This window comes from Electrona antarctica (assembly GCF_951216825.1).
Source record: "Electrona antarctica genome assembly, chromosome: 20".
NCBI lineage: Eukaryota > Metazoa > Chordata > Actinopteri > Myctophiformes > Myctophidae > Electrona > Electrona antarctica.
In genome coordinates this window covers 12,985,892-13,013,650 of record NC_136801.1, presented here as the reverse complement: position 1 = coordinate 13,013,650, position 27,759 = coordinate 12,985,892, and the positions used below count along the sequence as shown (strand labels likewise).

Here is a 27,759-nt window from a genome sequence, read left to right as displayed (position 1 = left end):
CCCTAGTTTGATTCCCGAGAATCCCGAGCCAGCCAGACTGTTGCCTCCCACAATTAAAAAAATAAACAAATCATACAGTCTGGAGCAGTGTTTATTTCGTCGGAGAAAAAAAACTACTACTACTCGACTACCATTTTCACTGACGAAAACGAAATTTAAACTAAATAAAAATGAGGGACTAGTGGAGAAGAGACCCAGTAGAACTAAGACAAGTCATTTTATGTTTGGTTGCGCTCTGAAAATAGCAGATCTACAAGCTCTATATAGCATTCAGGAGATGTAGTTCCAGACTATAGCATTCAGGAGGTGTAGTTCCAGACTCTATATAGCATTCAGGAGGTGTAGTTCCAGACTCTATATAGCATTCAGGAGGTGTAGTTCCAGACTCTATATATATAGCATTCAGGAGGTGTAGTTCCAGACTCTATATAGCATTCAGGAGGTGTAGTTCCAGACTCTAAATAGCATTCAGGAGGTGTAGTTCCAGACTCTATATAGCATTCAGGAGGTGTAGTTCCAGACTCTGTATAGCATTCAGGAGGTGTAGTTCCAGACTCTATATAGCATTCAGGAGGTGTAGTTCCAGACTCTATATAGCATTCAGGAGGTGTAGTTCCAGACTCTGTATATCATTCAGGAATCAGGAGGTCGATAGCATTTAGAGATTGTAGAATAGTTGTGTCCTCTGGCTACACAAGACTACTCAATGACTCTCTCCCCGTTTCTTGTCTCTCTTCACTGTGAACTGTCAATAAAATCCACCCCAAAAAAATATACATATTTATGGACCACGATTCAACATGCAACATGTAGGCTAGAATTATCTAGCCGCTAGATAATATTCAAATTCTCTCTAAACTTCTGAAAGGATAGACACTGGAGCAGCTCGGACAGTTAAAGCCATTTTTATAGTACAAGAAATGACTGATTTTTTCTTTTTTTTACTCAAGTACATTTTGAATTCCGTACTTTTCCTTGTAACAGAGTATTTTTCTACATTGCAGCATTGATACTTTTACTTCAGTAAAACAAGTGAGTACATTTCCCACCACTCTCATTAAGAAACCCCAAGGGACCAATGAGCTCAGAGACCCAGCAAAAAGACATGACATTCTCAGGGTCCACTTCCTTAAGAGCTCCACCAGAAATATTTGTGGTTTCTGTTGAAACCTATACGCCTCCAACCACCGCGGGCCGCCTGGCGGGAGGACGGCTTTGGGGCTACTGTACCAGCGTCCGTGCCTAAGGACCCCCAAATTGATATTCATATAAGGCTGCGGACCCCCATCTCAAAATGTTTTGTGCCAGGGACCTCCAGAAGCAAAGAGTTGAGTTAAAAAGTGTAAAAAGGTGTTAAAAAATAATATAACGGTTATGCGCATGCATAAAGTGAGCGGCAAATCAAGTGGCAAAGTGAGATTAATGTCGAAGGCCAGAAAGTCGTTTTTGCCACTCAGTAGGCGTGGAAGGCATAACTACCAGGTATGATTTTCACGATTTTTTTTTAGCAGATCGACAAGCTCATAGCATGCCTGCTATTTTTGAATAGCCAAATAATAACATGGTTAAAGTGGTTAAAATGGTCCCCGGACCGCACTTTGAGAACCAGTGCCTTAGAGCGCCAGGAGAAATATTTGTGGTCTGTCGAAACCTAAACGCCTCCAACCACCGTGGCGTGGGCTGGCCTGACGGGATATAGCTTTGGTGCTACACATCGGGAGCATTTGAAGTCAGTCTCATACTGTGTTAAAAAAACACTACTAGGACCAATCCAAAGCCTTTTACCCCTGTCTGTGCTGCACTGTATAAACCATGTGATTCTCAACCTGTGGGTCGGGACCCTCGGGGGTGATTAATTAGCATAATGTGCAACATCCTTGTTTTCTCACTCAACAGTAAACAAACCAACATACAGTATAAGTGTATGGGTATCTGCACATTTCTAAAGTTACACACACTTTAATGACATTTTTAATACCAAATTGTCAAATATTACGTAAGAAAGAGGCAAACATTGGGAACAAGCTTAAGTCGTTGAGAGCTTGTAGATCGGATATTTTCACAATGTTTATCTATGGAACAATTCCAATTCCAAGTGCTTGTCAGAATGGGCGGTCCCCAGTTCAAATATGATTATTTTGGGACGGGGGGACGGGACGGGGGCGGAGGGGTTGTGGCCTGAATAGTTTGGGAACCCTTGGTGTAAACAACGTCACTCGACAGACGTCAGTCATTACGTTTCATTCAGTTGCAGCAGCAGTAGTTTTCCTCCTCTCTGAAGTGGTCTCACCACCAGAGCCATGCGTTGGACTCTCTACACCGCTACCAACCACACAGGACTGGAGGCCAAACTCAACCCAGAGAAGCTCCCTGACATCAAACAGCGGTATAATCCCTCCACAGAGTGGAGGGATTATGACCTCAGATACTTTTCAGGAGGCAATTTTACTAATACACTGGATGTGACGTAACTGGGGGTTAATGTTAAATCATGACCAAAATAAATAAATAAACGAAACTAAACTAAACAGAGAGGAGGGTGACCGATCAATGCAAGCTGAAGCGCCACAGTCCTTCAGCAGCAAGGCAAGGCATGGCATGTCAAACAAAGACATATTAGATAATAGTATAAAATCGCTTGTCAAAACAAGGCTGCTGTGGGTGGTGTGGTGGCACTCACAGCTGAGGAAAGTATGCTGTTCATACGAGGGACAATGTGACGGATAAAACAGAGTTGGCTAGCGGCCTTCAACAGTTCACATTATGGCTGCGTACCATAGGTTTATAGATTCATAATACTCATAGGTGTGTGCAGTCTGAACAAAGAAAAAATAAATAGAAAAGAGAAAAACATATACCAGACAGTACTTGGTTTAGACTAGTCATTGGTTAGACCAGTCATTAGTCCTACAACTACAACCTATCTCAAACCCTAACCCTAACCCTAACCTCCCACGGGGCAGCACACCTAAACCTAACCTTAACCCATGTCTAACCAATGACTAGTCTAAACTAAGTATGCACCCCTATACCGCTACTGTAGGACAAGATAAAGAAGACTAGACTATAGGACTATAGGAATTCTGTCATACCGTCAGTCAGTGCAGTCACGCACGCACGGACGGACGGACGGACGCACGCACGCACGCACGGACGCACCCAGGACAAGGAGCGCCGTGCAGTCATTAGCACCTGCTGCGTTCTGCGTCAGGAGTCAGGATCACCATTTTGTTCACCGTGACAATTGATTCATGACATTAATGTTAATCTATTGATTAGATTAAAGTGTCAATCAAATGCCATTTTCTCTTTGTCTTGGTAAATTAATTAGGCTATGAGAAACGCATGGCCTGGCATTCATTGTTGGCCTCAGTAACCCACAGTCTGAACAGTCTGAAAAACGTACGTTGATATAGTTCAAATCTAAAATGACACAGCTTCTTTCCCAGTTTTAATGGGCTAATCAACAACAAAAGTATGGGTGATAATAATTATTATATAATTTAAAAAAAATGGAAAGGTACGACAGGTCACACTCCGTTCATCCGGTGTCTCCTCAAGTGCCATTAATATGTATAAAATGATTTAGAAGAGCAAAAAAGTGGAGTCCCGCACATTGTCTTCACTTACAGCAAAAATGAGTTTAACTTAAGTTAACTTTTAGTTATTTCACAAAAGGCACCAAAAAAGCAACACAAATGTACTGTATATGTGGTGTGCGCACTGCAGTCGTGTTATGTCATGTAAGACATCAACTCACGTCATCGAGCAACTTCCCCTCTACGCGCAGTTCCCACGATGCAATGCTGCCGTCCGAGTCGTCTGCGTCGGGTTTGGCGGGGTTGAAGGTGTTGGAGATGTACAGCCTCAGCTTTCGTTTCTGCTGCTGACACGAGCATGGAGTAAAGCACAATAAAAATACAATCTCATGACTGAACCGTCTTGGTAGGCCAAGTCCCAAAGCTGTGATTTCACACACTAGTGCTCCGTGTCCTTAACAATTAACAGTATGTATAATGATGAGGCCGAAGGCATGGGGAGAGAGTATGTTTTGCACTCCGTCCAGCTAATCTCCGGCACTGTTAACCCGGTCGATGCCAAATTTTGCACACACACTCCCTGGATGCCAACAATGAACCTCTGCCCAGAATGGCCTGTTATTCTCTATATTCAGACCACAGCCATCTTGCCAGCAAGGTGATAGGTGACTAGGTGACTTCCCATAGAGAGCCCATTTATCCAAACAGAAAAGTCCTCTCTAATTATATTAAACGTTTTTGTTTAATAAAAATCCACCATAGACATTTTATGAGCTACTTCCTGTCAAGAAATTCCTTGCAGATGATTATTTTCTAAGTATCAGAGTATGGAATTCACGCATCAGTAAATGGTTGGACTCCATCTTGCCTCTTGTGTTCTGAATCTTCTGACTCACTCCAGAGTGAGTGAAATCTTTTATAACCACCATTAGTCCTTTCCTTCAGTGCGCGCGCACAAGTGTGTGTGAGTGTGTGTGACACACTGTGTGTGTTGGCAGTGTGTGTGTGTGACACACTGTGTGTGTGCAGTGTATAAGTGCAAGGAGGACAACACTAACGTTTTCAAATAGTTTTTCTCAGGTCTTTAGTGGCATTTTCTTTCAGCGTCTGTACAGTGACAGTCCTGTTGTTATACTGTAGGCTATGTCTGTGACGCACAGGTGTCTGTGACGCATGGGTGAGTCTTTCTTCTCTCCCCTCAACCTCTGTCTCCTCTCAATCTGCCATGTCGCACACGTGTGTGACAAATAAATGGCATCGATGCGATGCGATGTGGTGGTCGGAACACCCGGAACTATGCATGCTTGCCAGTGATATTATTAGCCTTTAACCCATTTTGGGCGGGAACCCCTTTTGGTGTTAGCATTATGTTATGCTTTAGCTATTGAAAAATAGCAGATCTACAAACTCGAGCTTGTAGGTCTGCTATTTTTGAAAAATCGAAGAACCACTGACATAGAAACATAGCTTTTTCAGAAAACTGTCAGGATGTAGAAGACATTTTTAGAATCGGATCTCAGGTCAAAATGAGTTAAGACAGTTTAGAAGCACCTTTTTTGACAAATAAAAGCCGCGTTCAAAGACATATTTGACGTGCATTTAATGATGGCGGGTTGCAGGCCAGGTGGAGTTGTGAAAATTGATGTGGTGGCGGGCTGGGCCGAGTCAGATTATTATCACATGCAGGACCTGCGGGTCATGAAAAACCCTGACCCACGCAGCACACACACACACACACACACACACACACACACACACACACACACACACACACACACACACACACACACACACACACACACACACACACACACACACACACACACACACACACACACACACACACACACACACACACACACACACACACACACACACACACACACACACACACCTTTTAAAAGTAGTGGATTTGCAAGCTCAAAATATGATGCAAATCTGAAAGTATTTTCCACCCGACAGAGACGATAATATGTACTGTCTATTCTATTCAAAGACATTTATTTCAAAATGAGCCATTCACCTTTTTAAAACAAAATTTGTTCTGGCTTTAAGATAAAACCCTTGGTTTATCATTCATTCAATTCTATAGTTACAATAGAGGCACATAGATGGTTGACCGCCCAACATCACCAGTTTGCTACAGTACAGTATGCCAATAACTTTATTTAGCATTATTTAAATACTGAGCAAAGAATAGCCATATAGCACATTTCTTTCATATGTACATGTAAATTAAAAGGTCTATTAGATCATCTAGACAACATGTGAGTCGGGATACCTTCATTGGTCTTTTCAGAGCTTCCTGGATGTCCACACGTTTGCGCATGATGGTCTGGTCCAGTTTGCGTTCGAAGGCCAGTAGGTCCATGTAGGCCTGCGACTCTGGGACCAGCTCACGGATCTGGGAGGAGGAGGGGAGACAAGAATACCATATTAAACAAAACAAAACAACAGAAATGACCGTGCATACATACAACACGACGACAAGAGCCATGTCCACAGCTCAGACTCTAAACTAAGCCTGAAAGTAGACCGATGGACAAATGACTATTTCAGTCTAAACTTATTGCATATTGGAACGTCGTATCTCCTTCCTGAAGGCAGCAACCTAAATTCCCCATACAGAACATTGAAGTGATATTCCTTGCCAACCTTCGCATACTGTTGTTATTATTTATCTGAAGATTAAGATTTGATCATGTATTGAGATACACAAAGAAAGGGTAGGACCTGATACGTTTTTCACTAAACTTATTCTGACTCCGAAACACAAATATAAATGAAGAAATATATAAGAAAACGTTGGCGCTATTTCTTTCTTAAAAATAAATAATAATAATAATAATAATTTGTCCTTTTTATTTCCTTCATCTTGACTCATTGATATTCGTAACATATTAAAAAAAATGCAGCTTGGCCCCCATTGACATGTTTCTTTATTCAGATCATAGCCCCGCGGACAATCAATATACGGAGAGTTCATGATGGAGTTCAGAAGGAGCAGCAGAGATTCTCCTAGTGTCTCTTTCTTCCTCATCACATGAATATTACATCTCCCTTCTTCTCTAGTAATATCAAATGAAGCCTGACGCAGAGCGGGGGTGGTATATATATATATATATATATATACTATGCACAATGTTGTATCGGGTCAAGGAGTGATTTCACAGAACTGCATCCGTGAGTCCACGCTGGTTCAAGACCAGACCATCCATAGTTTTGGTATTTTTGGTATTCTGATAGTAATCATTGCTATGGATGGACTAGAGTGTTTGTTCAGTAACAGGATTCTCCATTTCTCTCTCCAGCTCTTTATTAACCCATTTTGACCTGGGAACGATTCTATAAATGTCTTGACAGTTTTCTGAAAAAGCTATGTTTCTATGTCGTTCTTCAATTTTTCAAAAATAGCAGACCTACAAGCTCGTAGCGCGCCACTCTGTGGCGCATAATGCTAACACCAAAAGGGGTTCCCGCCCGAAATGGGTTAAACGGTAAATGCATTTTCACGTTGGGATACCGATTTGATCCAATCAGGGTAGAGAACTCAGACAGGATGCAGATTAAACAAGTGAAATTGGAAATGATGCCGCAAAGAAACAAGCAGACAATATTGGAACTTGAACACTATGAAAATGAAGCTGATAAATGTCGTCAAAAAATATCACTTACCCTACCTAACCTTTAAAGAATATCAGTCTAGTAGTGCAAAACACACAGTGACTGGGAGAATATGTTTTTCTTTGCAGATGCTCCTGTTGTACCGACTCACATACAATATGTATGAACTTGAATATAGAGGGAGCAGTCAGGTCAGGCAGCCATTTGCCGTTCGTACCCCTGGTGCATGTGGGGGTTCAGAGTCTTGAAATATAGATGAACCCTGGCTACTGGTTACTGTCTGGGATCAAAGAAGATGTGGCTCGATCTGCTTGTATTTGTAAGCAAGGTAGGCTAGTGCTACTCATGGTAATTATATCTGAAAATATAATATACATCTTATACGCCAGTCAATCTAAGCTAAAAAAAATGGGCGTGACCTGCAGAAATAAATTGCAATAGATCTGGGTCATCCAAATAACATATTCAAAATTGTGGATGAAATATTTAGTGGATCATGATAAATTCAGGGGTTGAAAACTAGGGGCTTTTCATGATTCAGACCGCAGCCATCTTGCCAGCAAGGTGATACCTACAGTAGGTGACACTTCCCATAGAGAGCCCATTTATCCAAACAGAAAAGTCCCCTCTAATTATATTAAACACCGTCAAAATCACCAACTGTAGGGAAAACTTGATTCTGATTCTGAACCCATTCATGATTCTGAACCCATTCCTACCCAAATGTGATGACCTCATCACATTTGTGATGACCTCATCACATTTGTGATGACGGCCGTTTTTAGCCCAAGGAGTGTTTTTCGTGCAAAACTAAGAATTGCAATGGATTCAGAATCATGAAAATCCCCTAGTTTGACACGTCACATGCTACTTAAAGCATAATGACATTTTTAAGCCTTATAGGTTGTTAACCCATTTAGACCTGCGGACGATTCTACAAATGCCTTCTAATCCAGACAGTTTTCTGAAAAACCCATGTTTCCATGTCAGTGGTTCTCAAACATATTCATGTCAAGGACACCCAAAAATATATGTAATTGGCCGCCGACCCCCATCTGAAAATATGTTGTTCCAGACAGTGACCCCCCAGAAGCAAAGATTTGAGTTAAAACGTTCACTCTGAAAGAATATACATTCAAAGATTTACACCACATTTTCACGATTTTTCAAAAATAGCAGATCTACAAGCCCATAGCGCGGCACTGAGTGCCGCGCTATGAGCTTGTAGATCTGCTATTTTTCAATAGCTAAACTTAAGTATAACATAATGCTTAAAACACCAAAAGGGGTTCCCGCCCAGAATGGGTTAATGGGACCGCGACTTTCAACCCCTAGATTTACCATGATCCACTAATTATTAAATTCACAATTTTTTATTGTGTTATTTGGATGACCGTAAGGATCCTAAAAAACCTGAACGATTACTATTGCAATTTATTTGGGGTCAAACTTATTACCGAGACCACTGCAGGGTCCCCAGACCATGGGGGACCAATGCTAGTGCTAGACCAGTGCTATAGCGCACAGGCTTTTGAGTATGATTTAAAAAATAAATTAAAAAAAGTAGGCATTTCAATGTGTTCTGTGTACAGGTCCTTGACACTGAAGCATATTTGTGAGAGGACTAGTGGAGGCAGGCTGCCATTGTGAAGTGTTTACATGCTTGTATGAATGAAAGGTTTTAGTATATATTTGAGTACCCGACTGATAAGAGCTCAGGCTCCTTTATGATGCGTTTCATGAGCACTTAGTTGAGGCCTTTCAGTCCGACACATTGAGTGTTGGAATGAGATACGTAAAAGCTAATGGATGAGAGATGGAGAATTCTTTCTTTGGTATGACGCACCACAAAATGTACTGTGTTAGACGCCTTATCTTAAAACACATTTTGTGCCCAAGACGTCTGTGGACGTCTTTGGTATTACCGCACGTGCTGTGCCCAAGATGTCTGTGGACGTCTTTGAAAAAAAAACAAAAAAAAAGTTTAAAAAACAAAACATATATCAAAGAAATGTTTTTTTTTGTTTTGTTTTTAATACGTGGTGCCAAAGTTTGTGTTATTGCCATTGAGAATGCATTGGGCGTTTAAGTTAAATAGCTCAGAAACTATAAAACATTTCAAAGTAAAAAGTTCCAACATGTGTCTCCACAGTCAGCTGAATTATAAAAAGTGTGAATGGATTTTCTAGGTGAAAGTGATTTTTTTGAAAGTTTTTCGTGGGCACACAAAGTGTTAAGCAAGTTTCTTGGAAGGCATTCGTAGAATCAGCCTCAGGTCTTAATGGGCTAAATTAACACAGAGTTCACATAAATCGGCCTATGATTAATGTAAGATGTTTACACTCTTAAGCACTTTAACATCAGCATCCATATTGTGGGGAAAGCTTTCGCAGGACAGTAGCAGGTCGACAAGCACAACAACGTTCTAAGCTTGGTGATCGGCTATTTTCAGTAAAGGCTATCGCCACAATGACAGAGAACAGAAAAGACACTAGCATAGAGCCCTGAGAGACACCCGCTCAATAGAAATGGAAATGTAACAATATAATATATATCGATATAAACTGGTGGCAAATACCGACAGTGTCCTAAAAGTATCAGAGCCCTGCTCAGTGGGCACACACTCTCACAAAGCAGATCCTCTCTCAACCCACGCTACCTCTGTGTCTGCTCTTTGCTTTCATTTGATCTCTCTCTCTCTCTCTCTCTCTCTCTCTCTCTCTCTCTCCTCTCTCTCTCTCTCTCTCCCCTCTCTCTCCCTCTCTCGCTCGCGCTGTCTCAGGGTCTCCCCTCATTGTTACAGCCATGGCATTCTAAAACCTCTATCTTCATCTCTGCAGTCTTTCATCAGTGCTGAGGTGCCGGGCAGACATTCCCTAGTCCCTGAGTCATAATATAGAGTATAGTGGTGCCTCGGCAGCCCTTGCCCGCCTGCCTGCCTGCCTGCCTGGCCGCTATCTCCTCCTCCTCGTCTGGGTTGTGTTAGGGGGATAAGACCCGAAACATACCAGACACCCGCGGAATCAAAAGGGCTCCGCGGTCCGCAAAGAACCCACAGCCTCAGTAGGTGAAGTGAACACCCCTCCCTGCGTTGCATGGCCATGACATGGTGTGGCACAGGGGTAAAGAACCAAAGAGAGACATATTTCAGACTGCGACTAAGAAATCGCAGCCTTTTGGTCGTCACACCCTCACCTGTAGCGATGTGGTGATTGCTCCCTGGTGGTGATCTGAGCTTTTTTTTGGCTTTTTTTGGCTAAACAAAGCTCCGCTGACTGCCCCATTCCCCTGAATACATCACCATCCCCTGTTCCCAAACAACAGAGCGAGATGCAAGAAAGAAGAAAAGAAAACAACGAAAAAAAACCCACACAAACCTAAACCATCTATTTAGTCGGGGCACCAATTACTTCTCTCTCATTTTGTAAACAGCAAAATAAATCATCTGGCCTTCTGCGCTTTCCCACCGACCGACCGAGCGACCCCAGGAGATCAGAAACAGATCCTGATTTTCTGCACGACATGCAACAGATCACAACACCACCAAAAAGGGAAAAAAAGGAACAGAAAACAGAAATGTAACAAATAAGCGTCTCACCCGTTGTGGAAGAATCTTGTCTGCCATTTTCCTTCTCTTAGCACTAAAGACAGAGAGAGAAAGAGGGGGGCAGAAAGACAAGAGAGAAAGAGGGAAAAGAGAGCATGTTACTATGGTGACTGATAGCGTAGCACCCAGGCCATCTGCTAAAATGCTGGGCCACATCCAGCATCCGAGCAGTCCCAGCTGTGTGTGTGTGTGTGTGTGTGTGTGTGTGTGTGTGTGTACATGTCCACACATGTATGTGTGTTCTAAAATGCGGTGGTATCCCACCTGCAGAGCAAATACCTATAACATCCAAGAAACTGTCATATTGCACGCATATTCGACACACACACACACACACACACACACACACACACACACACACACACACACACACACACACCACACACACACACACACACACACACACACACACACACACACACACACACACACACACACACACACACACACACACACACACACACACACACACACACACACACACACACACACACACACACACACACACACACACACACACTCTCCCAGGGCCATTGCAGCAGCCAGGACTGGGTGACTGAGTGAGTGATAGCCTCTGGTTTTTATTACCTCTCTGGAAAGCGGTGTGTTGATTTTTCATTCACGAATGCCAAGCGTGTCCTGTGGGGATAGTACCGTTTGTCTATTGATATGGTGTACGTGTTGTCATACTTACCACGGAGAGACTGAGGGAGTGAGGGTGGGCATATAATAAAAGGTGCTTGGGGTGACTGCATGTGTCTTTGTGTGAGAATTGTCTCACACTCGGTGGTGTTATTTAGAAGATCGAAACTAGCTTCTATACTATTTAAGAAGAGAAAAGGAAGCGCTGCAGCAATCAATGGCTCTATGGGGACACAGGTAAACATTATGAACAAAAAGGTTTTTCAAAAGGTCCGGAGAGTCACGAAGACCCTGAAAGTCCTGACGTCACTCTCTCATCGCCTGGGTTGCGGAAGTAAATGGTGCATTTATATAGCGCCTTTATCCAAGGCGCTTCACATACTGTAGATTGTGCATTACATTCACCCATTCACACACCGATGGCGGGCGGAAACCATGCAAGGCACCAACCAGCACATCAGGAGCAATTAGGGGTCCAGTGTCTCGCTCAAGGACACTTCGACACTGACTCTTGGGTAGCCCGGGTTCGAACTGGCAACCTTGCGGTTGCCATCCGGCCACTCTACCCCTGAGCCACCGCCGCCCCTAAGTAATTGGGTCATCTTAGAATCGTCTCATATAAGAATTGTGGTCCAAAAATAAACAAACTGTCTCTGCGATATTGTCGGGGAGGTGGCTCTGTATCGTTTACGATACAGCCTGTTTCTCGCGAATATGTTACTAATTCGGCGGCAGTAACATTAGCGGTCTTTCGCCGTCAGTTGATTCTTCATTACCATATGAGTGAAACCACCGGGATCTTTTGGAACACAGTTCTTATTTGACGCGATATAAGGGGGATTCAGAATGGGGGGGGGAAACGCGACCCAGGTACAGTAGGATGTGTAAATTACGTCAGAGTGCCTTGGATGTATTTTCTTTGCGTCTGCGTGTCTGCAGTCCACACAACTCGGGAGTTCAGCAGTACCAGTACTACTTTGAAAAACGTTTTTGGTCATAGCTTCAGTTACTGTATTTCCTTTCTACGCATTAAAAACAGTGACAGAGCCGTTAGAAAAAAGAGTTATGTCTGTAAAAGTGTAAGATAACCTGTAGAGGCTGTGTTAAGTTCATGCAAATGTTCTACCCGGCAGTGGTGGAAAAAGTACTCACATTTTATACTTGAGTAAAAGTATCAATACTGCAATGTAGAAATAGTAGAAGTCCGGTATTGGTATCAAAATTTACCAAAAGTACCAAAAGTACCAAAAGTAGAAAGTTATCACTACAAGCTCACAATGAAAATAGCAGGTCTACAAGCTCACAATGTGTCGCATTGTGAGCTTGTTGATTGTCTATTTTCAAAAGGTCCAAATGTATATAGGGCTGAAGTGGGTAATGCATGTAAAAGTACAATATTTGGATCTGAGATGTAGTGGAGTAAAAGTAAAGGTATTGGAAATACTCAAGTAAAAATTGTACTTAAGTACAGTACTTTCCATGTACTTTCCACCACTGCTACTCGGCTACCTATCTATCTAATATCTGATCACACCAAGATGCTAGAGAGCGAGCTCATTCAACAACAGGCCACTCCAAGGCCTCACTCACACCTTTAAAACATTGATGCATGCTTGTTGTATGAATGTTGTAAGTGTCATGGCCCCAATGCATTTCTAATGGAAGTCACATGGTTTGATACAACATTTTGGACTACAAGCTGTTGTATGGCTTTCGGCTGTGTTTCGACTGCCCCCCTCCCCCTCATACAACACAAATGTTGTCTCAAACCATGTGACTCCCATTGGAAATGCATTGGGGCAAGCTGTGTCAAACCCTTTGTATACAACAAGCATACATCAATCTGTTGCGACCGTGTGAGTGAGGCCCAAGGCTCTATTAAGTGGTTACAGTAGAAGCATGCCAAATAGTGACACACACACACACACACACACACACACCTACTCTAAAAGGGCAAGAAAGGATTTGGGTTACATTACAAAGAGGAAAAGACAAAACGGGTCGAACAACCCTGTTAAGAAACAAACATCTACTAGCTCCAAGGTTTTGAGAAAAGGGTATAATGGTTGTAGAATATATAAAGATTTTCTCCATCATGCCATGCTCCAGTCCACAGCATGCACTGGCACACATTGTATGTGTCTTTAAGGAAAACCTTCAAGGTTTAGGACTTAAACAAAGCTCTGTCAATATTATCTACTGGAGCAGTTTAGGGGAGTGCTGGGGCTTCAAGTGACAAAAAGGGCCAAAGGGTGGCGAGAGGAGTCAAACGTATGAAAACGGACACATGCAGCAGAATAAACTCCTACTTTGATCCGAGCGTGGGATCTGATTGGGGCTCTCTCATGTCCATCTGCCTCGCCGGCATCTCATTGGCTCCGGGGAATCCCACGGGCTTCCTATGAATTGATGGGATTTGAAGGTTCTGCGATTAGTTGAGGGGAATTGTGGGCAGCTCAACGGGCAGCAAGTGCCATGTCAGAGGAGTGTGCACACATGAGTTGCCTTTCCGTTTGTCTGTGTGCTTGTGTGTGAGCATGAGCATGAGCATGAGCATGAGCATGTGCATGTGTGTGTGTGTGTGTGTGTGTGTGTGTGTGTGTGTGTGCGTGCGTGCGCGACTGCGCACGTGTGTGTTCAAGGTTCATTTTATTTGTCATTTACAAGCTTGCACAAAAATGGTAATCAGGACCAGCATTGTATGTATGTGAAAGCAGGGTGTGGGTGTGTGTGTGTGTGTGCGTGCATGCGTGCGCGCGTGCGTGTGTGTGTGTGTGTGTGCGTGCGTGCATGCGTGCGTGTGTGTGTATGTGCGCACCAAGAGGAGAGAGAGAAGAGCCTGCAGACGAGGCAACTGAGTCCGAGGGACACGTTGTAGACATTCAACAGGTTTCTCAAGAGAAAACCAAAATAATAATGCTTTCTCACACACAGACAGACAACACAAGTGATAATGGGAACAGTGTGAGTTGCTTGTGGCCCACAGACAAACACATAGCAGAGAGCAGACAGAGGAACACCCAGACAAGCTGTGTGTGCACAATGCTATGGGAATCTGTGTCCTCCTTAATTGAGTAAATGCATCAATACCATAATGAATACAAATTCTCTGTTAGAAGTTTGATATTCCAAGTTTACTTGAGTAAAAGTACAAATGTATTGCCGTCAAATTATACTTAAAGTGCCAAAATGTAAAAGTACTCGTTAAAAATGTATAGAAGTCTTTTGAAAATACCCGATGTACAAGCTCCCAACGTGTCTCATTGTTGTCACACGTTGTGAGCTTGTAGATCAACAAATTGAAAATGGCCAACAAATCTACAAGCTCACAACGCGTCGTGCTGTGCTATTTTCGGCAAGTAAAAAAAACAGTCATTGCGACGGCATCAAGGCCCGCCAAAATACATTTTAGTCGGCTAAAATCTTATGACATTTAGTCGACTAAAACTAGACTAACAATAAAACATTCCAGGTGACTAAAATGAAACTAAATGAAAACTATTCAAGAGACTACGACTAAAACTAAATTTGCTGCCAAATTTGCCAAATTTGTCAATTTTGCCAATTTTGCTGCCAAAATTTGCTGCCAAAAACAACACTGGGGAGGTGTCTCTGTATCGTCATTCATATTTGATACAGTCTGTCGCGTGGTCGCAGCCAGAGGAGCGGGGAGGCGGGTGGTCGCAGCCAGAGGAGCGGGGAGGCGGGTGGCCGCAGCCAGAGGAGCGGGGAGGCGGGTGGGCCCGCGGGAGCCCACGGCAACTGGCACGGGAATTTGTCACTTGCGTCCATGATATCATGGACACTTTGAAATACTTAAATATCTAAAAACACATATTAACCACATAAAAACCCCCAGGAAAGTGTTTCCTGTCTCCCAAACATCATTAAAATCTGGTTGCAAAAGGTGTGAAGTGTCCCTTTAAGATATTTGCACACTTTGCACACAATTTGCACACGTTTTTTCGACCGAATATCGGAGCGAATTTCGGGGGATGTAATAATCACTTGATGTCAATCACGTTTGCACACTGCCGCCAAATATTTCGTCCATATAAAGCTTTTTCGGACCGGGGTCGATTCTATCCGTTTTCCGCAGCTGTCTAGTGGGGTCTAGTGGGGTGTTAGTGACAGGCTGACAGCTAGTGATAGCCTACTACTTTTGGATCCGCAAAACGCAGCGAAAAAAATAAAACGCACCAGTGTGCAAACAACTTAGCGATTGAAAGGTTTGTTTTTAACTTTCAAGCCATAATCTGTTACCCTCCTTCACGAGTGCATGCCTCAGATTTCTTTTTCAATGCAATAACTTTACAGTGTTGCAGTACATTTCTTAACGGTCTCTGACCGCGGCCCACAATATAATCCCAAACTATCTAATGCGACTTCATGCAAATCTAAACGCGGGACGCGAAGCAGCCTATTTTTAGTGGCAGCAGCAGCAGCAGCAGCCAGGGGCTGGTGGAGGACAGACAGGGCTGAAAGTCGGGCTGCAGAGCAGAAGGTTTCAATGACACTGCAATCACAGGTGGCCTTGCTGGACGCATTCGGCAGTTGGCTAGGGGTACGGGCGGGACGATCAAGTGCATGGGTGCCCGGGGGGGGGACTGCCTGGCTGGCTGTCAGAGGACACACACACCTCACGAGTTGAGAGAGAGAGAGAGAGAGAGAGAGTCACCTGGGGTGTCACCCTGGACACATTGATCAGGCCCAAAACGAAAGCCAGCCAGCCAGCCAGCCTCCCCTGCCAGTGTTGCCATGTCTGCTTATTATAAGTGACTTGTTTTGCTGTAAAGTTGCTTGTTGCTTGCCCTAGCCTTGACGACCTTGCGGGCTTATGCAAAAGACTATTTAGACAGATGCCAGATACATTTTTAGACCTGACGTCCTATAGTGTGTAGTTTCAATGTATAGATTTGTACGTGGTGCAACCACTTCATTAAGTAGCTTTGTGTGTCCCTGGCTGCCTGTGTCTGTCCGAGCACGAAAATAGCATTTGGTTGGTTTTCAAAACCAAGTGTCACTGTTGTGCAGCCTAACACATATACATATTAACTGTATATATGATGATTGCAGGTGTGACAGTACAGTACAGTGACAGTACAGTACAGTAGAGGGACTCCCTGGGGACCCCCACACGGTAACTCATTTCTCAACCGTTTCGGATGCGGGGTGGCTCCCGCCCGGCCCCCTAGGCACGTTCCTGGGGGTCTGGATGTTCCGGGGACCCCCCTGGGACCCCCACACGGAGTTGCACCACTTACTTCACACGGGTGTGATTTTTTTAGACTGTCAGGTTTAGCTTTCTTGGTTTACCGATGATCCTAGATTACGATTACTATTTCTATGCATTTGATGAGTTACCTCGTATTTACCTTGCTTTTACTGTAAATCGCTCTGGATTAACCCATTTTGTATTATCACTTGCGCAAGCAGAGCGCGCAAGTACTGCGATACAGTATGTATGTATGTATATCGGGGTATGTATGTCCTCTCTTGTTTAAGATTACGTCACCATTAACAGCCAATAAGGGACCACCATTGGTGACGTAACTAAGGTACGTTTCAAGGTTGGTATAAGGTCAATAACGCCGGGTCTAGACTCTAAAGGATTTAGAACAGCGGTTGTATTATGCATTATAGGGAGGTAGCTCTAGGACTCTAGGCGCACTGTGTGCAAGGCGCAAGTTGGCATCTCGAGAGAGTGCATTTCTAGTTATTATTTAAATTAGTGGTGCTCAAATATTTTCATGTCATGGACCCCGAAATTAATTTTGAAAATGCCCCATCTGAAAATGTTTTGTGCCAGCGAGCCCCGTATACCAGATTTGTGTTTCAAAAACATCTTCCAAATATTCCTTCCAACATTTTATTTCAAGATTTCTTTTGAAAATATTTTCAAATAGCCCTTGTACAGGTATATCGTTGCTGTCGGGAGGGAAAAAAACAAAACATTTGATGTTTTAGATTTTTTTTCTCGCATAAATCAGTGCAATTGAATGAACACCCTTTACTGTGTTGGTTAAAAAATCACACCCGTGTGAACTGAGTGGTGTAAAGTTTTATATAGCATGATCAGCTGTGGTCTGACGTAATGTCTGACGTAATGAAATCACACCCGGATGTGATTTCAAAACTGGCTGTTTTTGCGCAGAGAAAATGACCACGGTTGCTACGGTCATCCAGTTCACCCGGGTGTGATTTAATTACGTCAGAAATTATTTTGAACATAGCAACCATGGTCATTTTTTTATGCACACAAAAGCCAGTTGTAGGAGTGGTTTACACCACTCAAAAAGAGCTTTGGACAAAACCTCTTATTGGACCCTCAAACTGTTTGCAACTAACTCCACCACCTCTTTCCCCTCTCATGCAAGTAATTGACAATATATAAAATCACACCACAACACCAACTTTGATGAGGCAGTATTGCTTTTTTGTATTGTTATTTTTCATTTCCTGAAAAAAAATAATATTTTTCATTTCCTGAAAAATGAACATTTTGGAGTTAGGTGGTTTCTTCCCGACAGCAGAGATATTATGTGATTAATGTGTTCATGTGGCCTATAATAGCATGCAGCCATCCTGCCTGCCAGCCATCCAGCCTGCCAGCCATCCAGGCTGCCAGCCAGCCACCCTGCCAGCTAACCCTGGGGGTCTGAGGCCCGGCCGATACAGGACAACATTTCCCCCTGACCTGTTTGACAAGGCTGCTTAATTGTAAGTGGATCAATTGTGCTGCGGAGAGACGGAGAGAGAAGAGAACGCCCGGCGAGAGGAACAGAGGTCCGCTGAGTGAGGATATCGATCTCCTCTTCTAATGACTACACCTGCCACACACTCTTCTCCTTAAAAGGCGTGTGTGTGTGTGTGTGTGTGTGCGTGCGTGCGTGCGTGCGTGCGTGCGTGCGTGCGTGCGTGCGTGCGTGTGTGTGTGTGTGTGTGTCTTGTGGTTGGTCTAAAGATCACAGCTGATGCTGTTGATCATGTTGTCTCTATCAGTGTGTTTATGTACATTTCATTTTGCTATCTTTTTATGGAGACCTAGAAACGTTTGTGACCTTGTGGGGACCTTTTTCTGCTGCCTGTGAGGAAAGGGGATATTTTCATGGTTGAGAAAGATTCAGGTTTGGGTTTTTTTTTGGCTTACAATTAAGAAAAGGTCACAGACAGGTTGTTGGTTTTTAGGGGCTACGAATTGTTTTAGGGTTCGTGTTATGCATGGTTGAGATTAAGGTAGGACGACAGGTCAGCACATTAAATCAAAAGTGTGTGTGTGTGTGTGTCTGTGTGTGTGTGTGTGTGTGTGTGTGTGTGTGTGTGTGTGATATGGATAGAGTGAATAATAATTAAAAAGCCTTAACTATGATATCGCCTCACATTCAAAACAGCTATAGACGTTAAGTGATATTGTTACTACTTGCCTATCAGGCTATGGCTCTTTAGTCGACTGGTAACGTCCGCGGCCACCTATAGCCTACAATATCACTTAAAGTGATAAGTGATATTTCTTGGTTAAAACAAAATGTTTGTTTGTCTCGCCAAGTCCTAATAACGCCCACAGCACACTAGCGCTGTTTTTCACAAACAATTAGCACAAATAAAATAAAATCAATGATGATGCTTTGGCAGCTAACTAGTTGAATATTCATGCCAACTGATGCTTTAATCTTTGCTTTTATGAATTATCCGCGAGTCCGCGACCATTGGGGTTTTCTGGGGTACATTCAATTTAAAAAAAGCATTCAGTGATTTGGATGATTTGGAAAAACCCCCGGTCCGTCCCGGTAACAAGATGTGCACAAGCACACACACGCTCTGCAGTGGTGGACACACACAACAGGCCAACAGCATGTGCACCAAGGCCCGCCCCCACTCCATCATGATTGGAGGAAGGCCCCTCTCATCCTGATTGGATGAAGGCTGGCTAACCCTAAAACCAAAAACGAAACCTAAGGTTTTTTGACTACAGGGGTTAACTGGGGACAGGGACAGTGCTGGTCAGCACACTCTATAGTAGGGATTATAAAAAATAATAATATTTGAATTAAGTGAAATCACTAAATTAACACCCTGAGCGGCATAAACGGAGTTCTCCGTCCTATCAAATAGTAACCTCGACGCTCAGGACGGAGATTAATAAAAGGACGGAGCTTTATTGATATCAAAACCGAGCGCATCGCTCCACAGGCTGGGAGCGCCTGTTGGGCAACATTCAATGTCATTTCCGTTTGGGACATCATCCAATTTAGTGGATGAGACCGAAAATCTTAAAACGTGAATAAATAATTCTAATCAAAGATTATGTTTTTGACGGGCCATCGCAGTCCCGTCGCTAGTCGCGTTAGAATTAATCATACCTCCCGTTGTTGTCGATCGCCTCGCGGGTGTTTTGGCTACATCTAGCTACTTCAGCTACATCCAAGATGGCGCCTGGTGCATCTTGAAATGTGCTCCGTTGCTGCAAATCGCTGGGTGCTCTGATTTAATGGTCCTAAATACCCCCGAGCGTTCGTGATGTTAACTTGTTTGTTTTTTAGTTGCCATAAAAACAAAATAGCCAATCTACAAGCTTGCAGAAACGTGTCAAATCGTTACCCATTGTAGAGCTTGTAGAATGGCTATTTTAGAAAGTTATATTTTCATATTTTAATCTTAATAATAATGTATAGGTTTGTAGGTTCAGGATTTGTAGTGCGGCCCCATATAGTCACACTGACCTGGGACTGGGGTGCAGTCCCAAGAAAGAGAAAAGAAGAACACAGAAAAAACATATAGGACAACACAAAGAATACTAGACTATAATATAACAACAACTATAGTCACACTGTCAGTTAGTCACAACAGGACACACACACACACACACACACACACACACACACACACACACACACACACACACACACACACACACACACACACACACACACACACACACACACACACACACAACACTAAGTGAACCTAGGAGTCCTCTACAGTGAAAATGTAGGTCTTAAAGGGATAGTTCACCCCCAAAATATGTTTTTTTTCCCATCGATTACTCACCCCATGGAGACTTAATATGTTTTTGTTTGTCGTATTCCTAAAACAATAATTTGATGACCGGATCATCGTTCACTATGAGACTCAGACCCCCTTTCCACCGGTTGGTTCCCAATGGGAAAATGTGTAATACAATAAAGCATTGTCTTTGTGTAAGTACTCAATTGGGGAAGTGAAAACAATCTAATATAGGTATGGTTTTGCCCACTCAATTCATGATTAACATTCCAATTTTGGAGCTCTGGCTCATGTACTAAGAACCAAAAAGAACTGAACCGGTTCCCATTGGGAACCAACCGGTGGAAAAGGGGCCTCAGTATAGGATACTCTGCCGGTCATCAATGATTGGCTTAGGAATGCGACAAAAACAAAAAAGAAATATCCATGAATTCAAGGCTTCATGGTGTGTGTAACTGATAGAAAATAAGTATTTTATTGGGTTGAACTACTCCTGTAAGCATGTTTTAGATGTTGGGTTGAACTACTCCTGTAAGCATGTTTTAGATGTTGGGTTGAACTACTCCTGTAAGCATGTTTTAGATGTTGGGTTGAACTACTCCTGTAAGCATGTTTTAGATGTTGGGTTGAACTACTCCTGTAAGCATGTTTTAGATGTTGGGTTGAACTACTCCTGTAAGCATGTTTTAGATGTTGGGTTGAACTACTCCTGTAAGCATGTTTTAGATGTTGGGTTGAACTACTCCTGTAAGCATGTTTTAGATGTTGGGTTGAACTACTCCTGTAAGCATGTTTTAGATGTTGGGTTGAACTACTCCTGTAAGCATGTTTTAGATGTTGGGTTGAACTACTCCTGTAAGCATGTTTTAGATGCAAAGATGCAACAAAAAAAGAGGAGAATTCCGGACAAGCCGTTGTCTTTACCTTAATCTGATGTTATTATATCCCGGAACGAGTGGTACAGGTGAGAACTTTCATAACTCCATTCTGCGGCAAGTCCCCTATTTTTGATCACTTGACAATTCATTTTTCCTGTAGATAACTGTCTTTCATAATGACAAAATTCTCTCCACAGTGTTTGTGTCCCAAATTGGACGCCGTATAGAGCGTCGCAGTCCCGCCCCCTACCAGGGCCCAGGAAATGATTCCCTGTTCATTTTCCTCATAGACATTTCAAAAAGTATTTATTTAAAGACCTTTTAAGCCTCGTACAAAGCCAACTCTTGTCGTGACAAATCATGACAACAAACAAAAAAAATTTGGGCCGAACAAATAATTAGAAAGAAGAAGAAAAAAATGCAGGTTACAACACTTTTTTTTGTTGTTTTTCTTCTTTGTAATTATTTGTTTGGTCCAAAATATTGTGTTTGTTGTCATGAGTTGTCACGACTCGAGTTGGCTTTGTCCGTGGCATAACCGTCTTTAAATAAATACTTTTTGAAATGTCTATGGGAAAAATGCATTGGGAATCATTTCCTGGGCCTGGCGTCGTCATGAAAGGGGGCGGGACTGCGACGCTCTATAGTGCACGTTTTGCAAGACTTCCCGGAGGTACAAACACCGTGGAGAGGATTTTAGTCATTATGAAAGACAGATATCTACAGAAAAAAAAGAATTTTCGAGCAAAACCCCACCACGCATGCTCGGAGCTGAGATAGACTCGGGATGGAGTTATGGCATTTTTCACCTGTACCACTCGTTCTAGGATATACAGTAATAAAATCAGATTACGGTTAGAAAACGGCTAGTCGGGAATTCTCCTTTAAGAAGAGGTTGTCTTGTCAAGAAAGAAAGACTCACTTTCTGGAACGGTTCTGGCCCGACTGCTGCTGCTGCTGGTTCTGGGTTCCCTGCTGGGAGGGGGCGGGCCTCTTGCGGTTGGGCTCCATCACCGGCGCGGGCAGGCCGGGCCGCACTGCCGGGCTCCCGCCGTACGGCGGCCCGGGGGGGCCCATGGGAGCTCCCTGGTGGGGCATCCTCGCTCCGGATGGCATTCCAGGACGCTATGGAGAGGAGAACAGAGGGGGCAGTCAAACAGTGTTTTCATTTATGTTTTTTGTGAGGGTACCTACCCTATAGGGGACTTGGGGAGAACATGCAAACTGCACACAGAAAGGCCCTTTCCCCAACCCCCACGTCAAGCAGTGTTGATTTTGACAGCAAATTTTGATTTAGTTTTAGCCACAACATGTTCCATCCAGATCACAGAGGTCAGCTAACCAATAGAGGGTATGCGCGTGACATCATCCTCATACCCGGAAGTTATGCGGGAACGCCTACTGAGTGGCAAAAACCTACTTTTCTGGCCTTGACAGCCCATACATCCATTAAACGACGTTAAACGACATTTGCCAAGTCACTTTGCCACTCGATTTCCCATTCCCTTTATGCATGTGCATACATACCCTCTATTGCTCCTTGTCGTCCCTAAGGCGAGGTTTAAGCAAAGAGGGCAACGATCCCAGTTATTGCTCCTAACCTGTGGAACCAGCTACCTATAGTGTGTAGAAGTAACAATAACACTGATTCTGACCTTGCTGTACACACTAGCGCGCGCGCACACACACACACACACACACACTCGCACACGCACACACACACACACACACACACACACACACACACACACACACACACACACACACACACACACACACACACACACACACTTTTGATTTAATGTGCTGACCTGTCCTCCTACCTTAATCTCAACCATGCATAACACGAACCCTAAAACAATTCGTAGCCCCTAAAAACCAACAACCTGACTGTGACCTTTTCTTAATTGTAAGCCAAAAAAACCCCAAACCTGAATCTTTCTCAACCATGAAAATGTCCCCTTTCCTCACGGGCAGCAGAAAAAGGTCCCCACAAGGTCACAAACGTTTCTAGGTCTCCATAAAAAGATAGCAAAATGAAAGGTACACACACACACACACACACACACACACACACACACACACACACACACACACACACACACACACACACACACACACACACACACACACACACACACACACACACACACACACACACACACACACACACACACACACACACACACACACAGTAGTTTCTGTTCATTTCATTGTCCTCGGTTCTAGTTTTCTTGTTACAGTTCTGCGTTTTCGCTTCTTTGTCTCCTTCAAGGTTCAAGCCAAGGTTGTAGTTCATGTACAGGTGTACAGGTACATACCGGTAAGAGTAAAACTTATTTTTGTCTGGCTTCCTTACAGACAATGCAGCAGCATATTATAGATAGTCATAACATTCAAACAACAAAACACGGCAAGCACAGAAAACAAATGGATAAAATAAGAGTGCAAGAAAGAGCATTCAAAGAGTAAACAAAAAAACTAGATAAAGTGCCCCTCAGGGCACAGGTCTCCACCATGGCAGGTCAGGTTGTGGCCTCCTGGTGGCGCTATAATAGGCCAATGTGAAAAGGGTGCCATTTCTTCTTACGCCTTGGATGGCAATTGGATGATTTGAGGCATTTTGTTCCAAAAATGTATTTTGCAAAAATCTACCTGTTGGTGGCGCTATAACAGGCCAATGTGAAAATGGTGGGACATATTCCTCAGCCTAGTAGGAAAGTCTGTGAAAGATTTCAAGTAAATTGCACGCTGCGTTCATGATTTGAGGCTTTTTGTTCAAAACGAGCCAATCCTGCAATCCAATGTTAGCCAATTATGATGGAATATAAAATATCGGACAGATCCATCTTGAACACATGACTATTATATAGAGATACTGTGAAATGATTTGTGGGGTTTTTGGACAGAATCTGGAGGAGTGATATAAAAAAATGTGTTTTACAAAAGTCGGCCTCATGGTGGCGCTATAACAGGCCGTTCTGGAAATTTTGGAGCAGAGGTTCATCGTTGGCATCCAGGGAGTGTGTGTGCAAAATTTGGCATCGGCCGGGTCAACGGTGCCGGAGATTAGCTGGTAACAGACTGACGGACATACACACACACGGACGGAGTGCAAAACATACTCTCCCCATGCCTTCGGCCTGGAGGAGACAATAAAATAGTAACATAGATGTACATGTGCATGTTTTCCCTTCTGATCTTCTCTCACAAAAACTGTATGATTTTATTGTATTTTATTTTATTTGACGGACGGAAAATTTCACGCATGAACACATGCACGAATGCACATACTGTACTGTACACACAAACACACACCAGCGCGCACAGCACACGCACACCCCAACAATGTAAAACATTGTCCTAGTCATGCTTACTAACAACTGGGGGGACCAACACCTGTGCTTGTCAGTCCCAAGGCAACAGCTGCTAGAGGCCTCATTGTCTGCAGGAACTGTGCGCACGCACGCACGCACGCACGCACGCACGCAGTGACTGTGCATGAATATCACAACACAGACACACAGTCAGTCAGTGACCGCAGAGACCACAGAACTCTCAAACGGGATCAAAAGCCAAGGTATAAAAGTGGGACTTGAGGCGACGACGGTTTGATGATTTGTGCAGAAAATGGGAAGACTGTTTCAAGAACACTGCAAAAAGCTCACCCAGTGAACGTTTACCAAAAACAGACCGCTTTGTTTGGGTTCTGCTTTTATGTGAACAGATAAAAAAAAACCTTAATGATGTCACGAGACACGAGATTGACAGGAAATGAAATAAATAAATAAATAAAATGATTTGACGATCATTGATGGTTTCTTTCTCCTTGGAGACTGGGACACTATAAATATTCTACAAAGGAAGGAATGATGTCACATTTGAAATTTGTATTCTGTGAAAGAGATTCTATTCTTCCCTCGACAAACTCTTCTATAGAGCAGTGGTTTTCATATCATATCACCATTACTTATTCTGCATTGGAGTCACGGACCACCATTTGCTGAGATTTAGCCTTGCAGACCCAAAACAAAAGAATACAGGGCAGTATTATGCGTGTCTTAAGTACCAGGTCTTATTACTTAACTTAAGACCTGGAAGCATGATCAATGCCATTTGGCTATTCTGAGTGGCCAAACAGCATTGGCCACGCCTCCAGGTCTTAAGTTAAGTCATAAGACCTGGTACTTAAGACACGCATAATACTGCACTATGTCCACATTTCCATACTGTGTTGATGTTGGTACCATAGGAGAGATAAGAGGCAAACGTTGATCAAAATGACAATTCAATTGTGTAGACGTCTTGAAAATGTACTTAAATGCAGATGTTTAACAATAATTTAACTATTGAGAGTGTAACATTAAGACAAATGGACCCCTAAGCCCATTTTGTTTCATTTTACACTCTCAATAGTTAAAGCTCAATAAGGGTCCATTTGGTTACAAACTCTCCATCATTTAGCTGGGGACCACCTGGAACCCCCTCAAGGACCACTGGTGGTCCCCGGACCACTGGTTGAGAAGCACTGTTCTAGAGGCTGCTTTTTCGATCCACTTTATTTATCCACGGCTAAACCTTACCTTGCCCTATGGTTGAACAATTAGCTCCTTTATTGTCACCAAATAAAATCAATCAATCAATCAATTAGCTGCAGAAAGTGAAACCCCCAGTGAAAAATGGCTGCAAGGCACAGACTGATGACAACATCTTTATTCATTGATCGACCACATCGTTGGAAAAGAAAATGGATTTTCAACCGAGAAAGGTGTTGACTCAAACCATAGCCTTGTATGTGCAGCTGCTATTAAAACTATCACCTTGAACATCCAAGCAAACCGCTGTACACACATAACAGCTGCTTTCTTTTCTCTCTCTCTTTTTTTTTTTACACCTATTATTTCCTGCAATTTAGTGAAGTCGTTTTGCCAATTCATTCCTCCCAACACGATGGGGAGTAATGCTGTAACTGACTCACCTGCCAGTGAGGAGCCCCCACCGGGAGGACGTACAGCCTTTGTCCTACTCTTCCCACCCACAAGTAATGGCATTTTCCTCTGTAGGACTCCTCATGTGTCCTTTATGTGTCCTTTGTCACAAACTGTGCAACTAAAGGGTGGGTTTTAGAGAGAGAGAGACACAGACAGACAGACAGACAGACAAGGACTGCTCGACAAAGCCAGATGCTCCATGGTGGATTCGAACCTGCAACCTCCACGATGGTGGGCAGACACTTTACCACTGCACCACCCAAACACCTACAGACCTGCTTACTAATGTTGTTGTTTCTAAACTGCTGATCACCCCACACACACACACACACACACACACACACACACACACACACACACACACACACACTTTTGATTTAATGTGCTGACCTGTCCTAAAACAATTCGTAGCCCCTAAAAACCAACAACCTGACTGTGACCTTCTCTTAATTGTAAGCCAAAAAAAAACCAAACCTGAATCTTTCTCAACCATGAAAATGTCCCCTTTCCTCACGGGCAGCAGAGAAAGGTCCCCACAAGGTCACAAACGTTTCTAGGTCTCCATAAAAAGATAGCAAAATGAAAGGTACATAAACACACTGATAGAGACAACATGATCAACAGCATCAGCTGTGATCTTTAGACCAACCACAAGCCCCACACACACACACACACACACACACACACACACACACACACACACACACACACACACACACACACACACACACACACACACACACACACGACTTCTCAAACAGAGAAAAGGCAAACAGTAATAGGGAGAGAGTAGTAGGGACTAGGCCAAAAGGGAGTTAAAATGAACCCAAATACATGTGTACATATCGTCTCTGTTTCGAGCTTGCGGACCGGCTACTTTTGATGCTTTTGTGTGACACTGTCGTGTGATCTTAGTTCTCAGACTTAGGGCATTCATTTACAGAAATAAAACACACACACAAAGTTATGAAGATATGATAAGAGGTTTCTGCCCCTATTATGAAGAAAAGGTAACCGACGACGTATATGGACTTTGACCTTCGATGGGTCAAATAACATAAACACAGTGGTCCAGTCGGGGTGTCATGTGTCCTTTAAAATGACATAAACACAGTGGTCCAGTCGGGGTGGGGTGTCATGTGTCCTTTAAAATGGTGGCCAGTAAACAGACGGGCCACTGTAGAGATCCTGCGATAAGAAGTCCAGTCCAGGCTGTTTGTACACAGGTGGTGCTGTCACTCTGACGGAGGGTGGGGGGCGGGGGAGAGAGAGAGAGAGATAGAGAGAGAGACATAGAGACACAGACACAGACACAGACACAGACAGACAGACAGACAGACAGACAGACAGAGATGAGGGACACAGACAAGAGGAGAGAGAGAGAGAGAGAGAGAGAGAGAGAGAGAGAGAGAGAGAGAGAGAGAGAGAGAGAGAGAGAGAGAGAGAGAGAGAGAGAGAGGCAGAGAGAGAGAGAG

General features: G+C 43.4%; 1 protein-coding gene across 3 annotated transcripts in view; it reads right to left on the bottom strand.

Annotated features, from left to right (window-relative positions):
* The window catches only part of smarcd3b (SWI/SNF related BAF chromatin remodeling complex subunit D3b), a 53,338-nt gene that overhangs the window by 18,741 nt on the left and 6,838 nt on the right, over positions 1 to 27,759 (bottom strand). For all 3 annotated transcript variants that reach the window (XR_013788446.1, XM_079489363.1, XM_079489364.1), the window contains exons 2-6: positions 22,216 to 22,418; positions 13,722 to 13,811; positions 10,762 to 10,804; positions 5,821 to 5,943; positions 3,761 to 3,886 (exon numbers count right to left, since the gene is read on the bottom strand). Coding sequence is in view for 2 of the 3 variants with exons in the window: in XM_079489363.1 (XP_079345489.1) it covers positions 3,761 to 3,886; positions 5,821 to 5,943; positions 10,762 to 10,804; positions 13,722 to 13,811; positions 22,216 to 22,418 (585 nt within the window). In the remaining variant the exon portion in view is untranslated. The remainder of the gene's footprint in view (positions 1 to 3,760; positions 3,887 to 5,820; positions 5,944 to 10,761; positions 10,805 to 13,721; positions 13,812 to 22,215; positions 22,419 to 27,759) is intronic.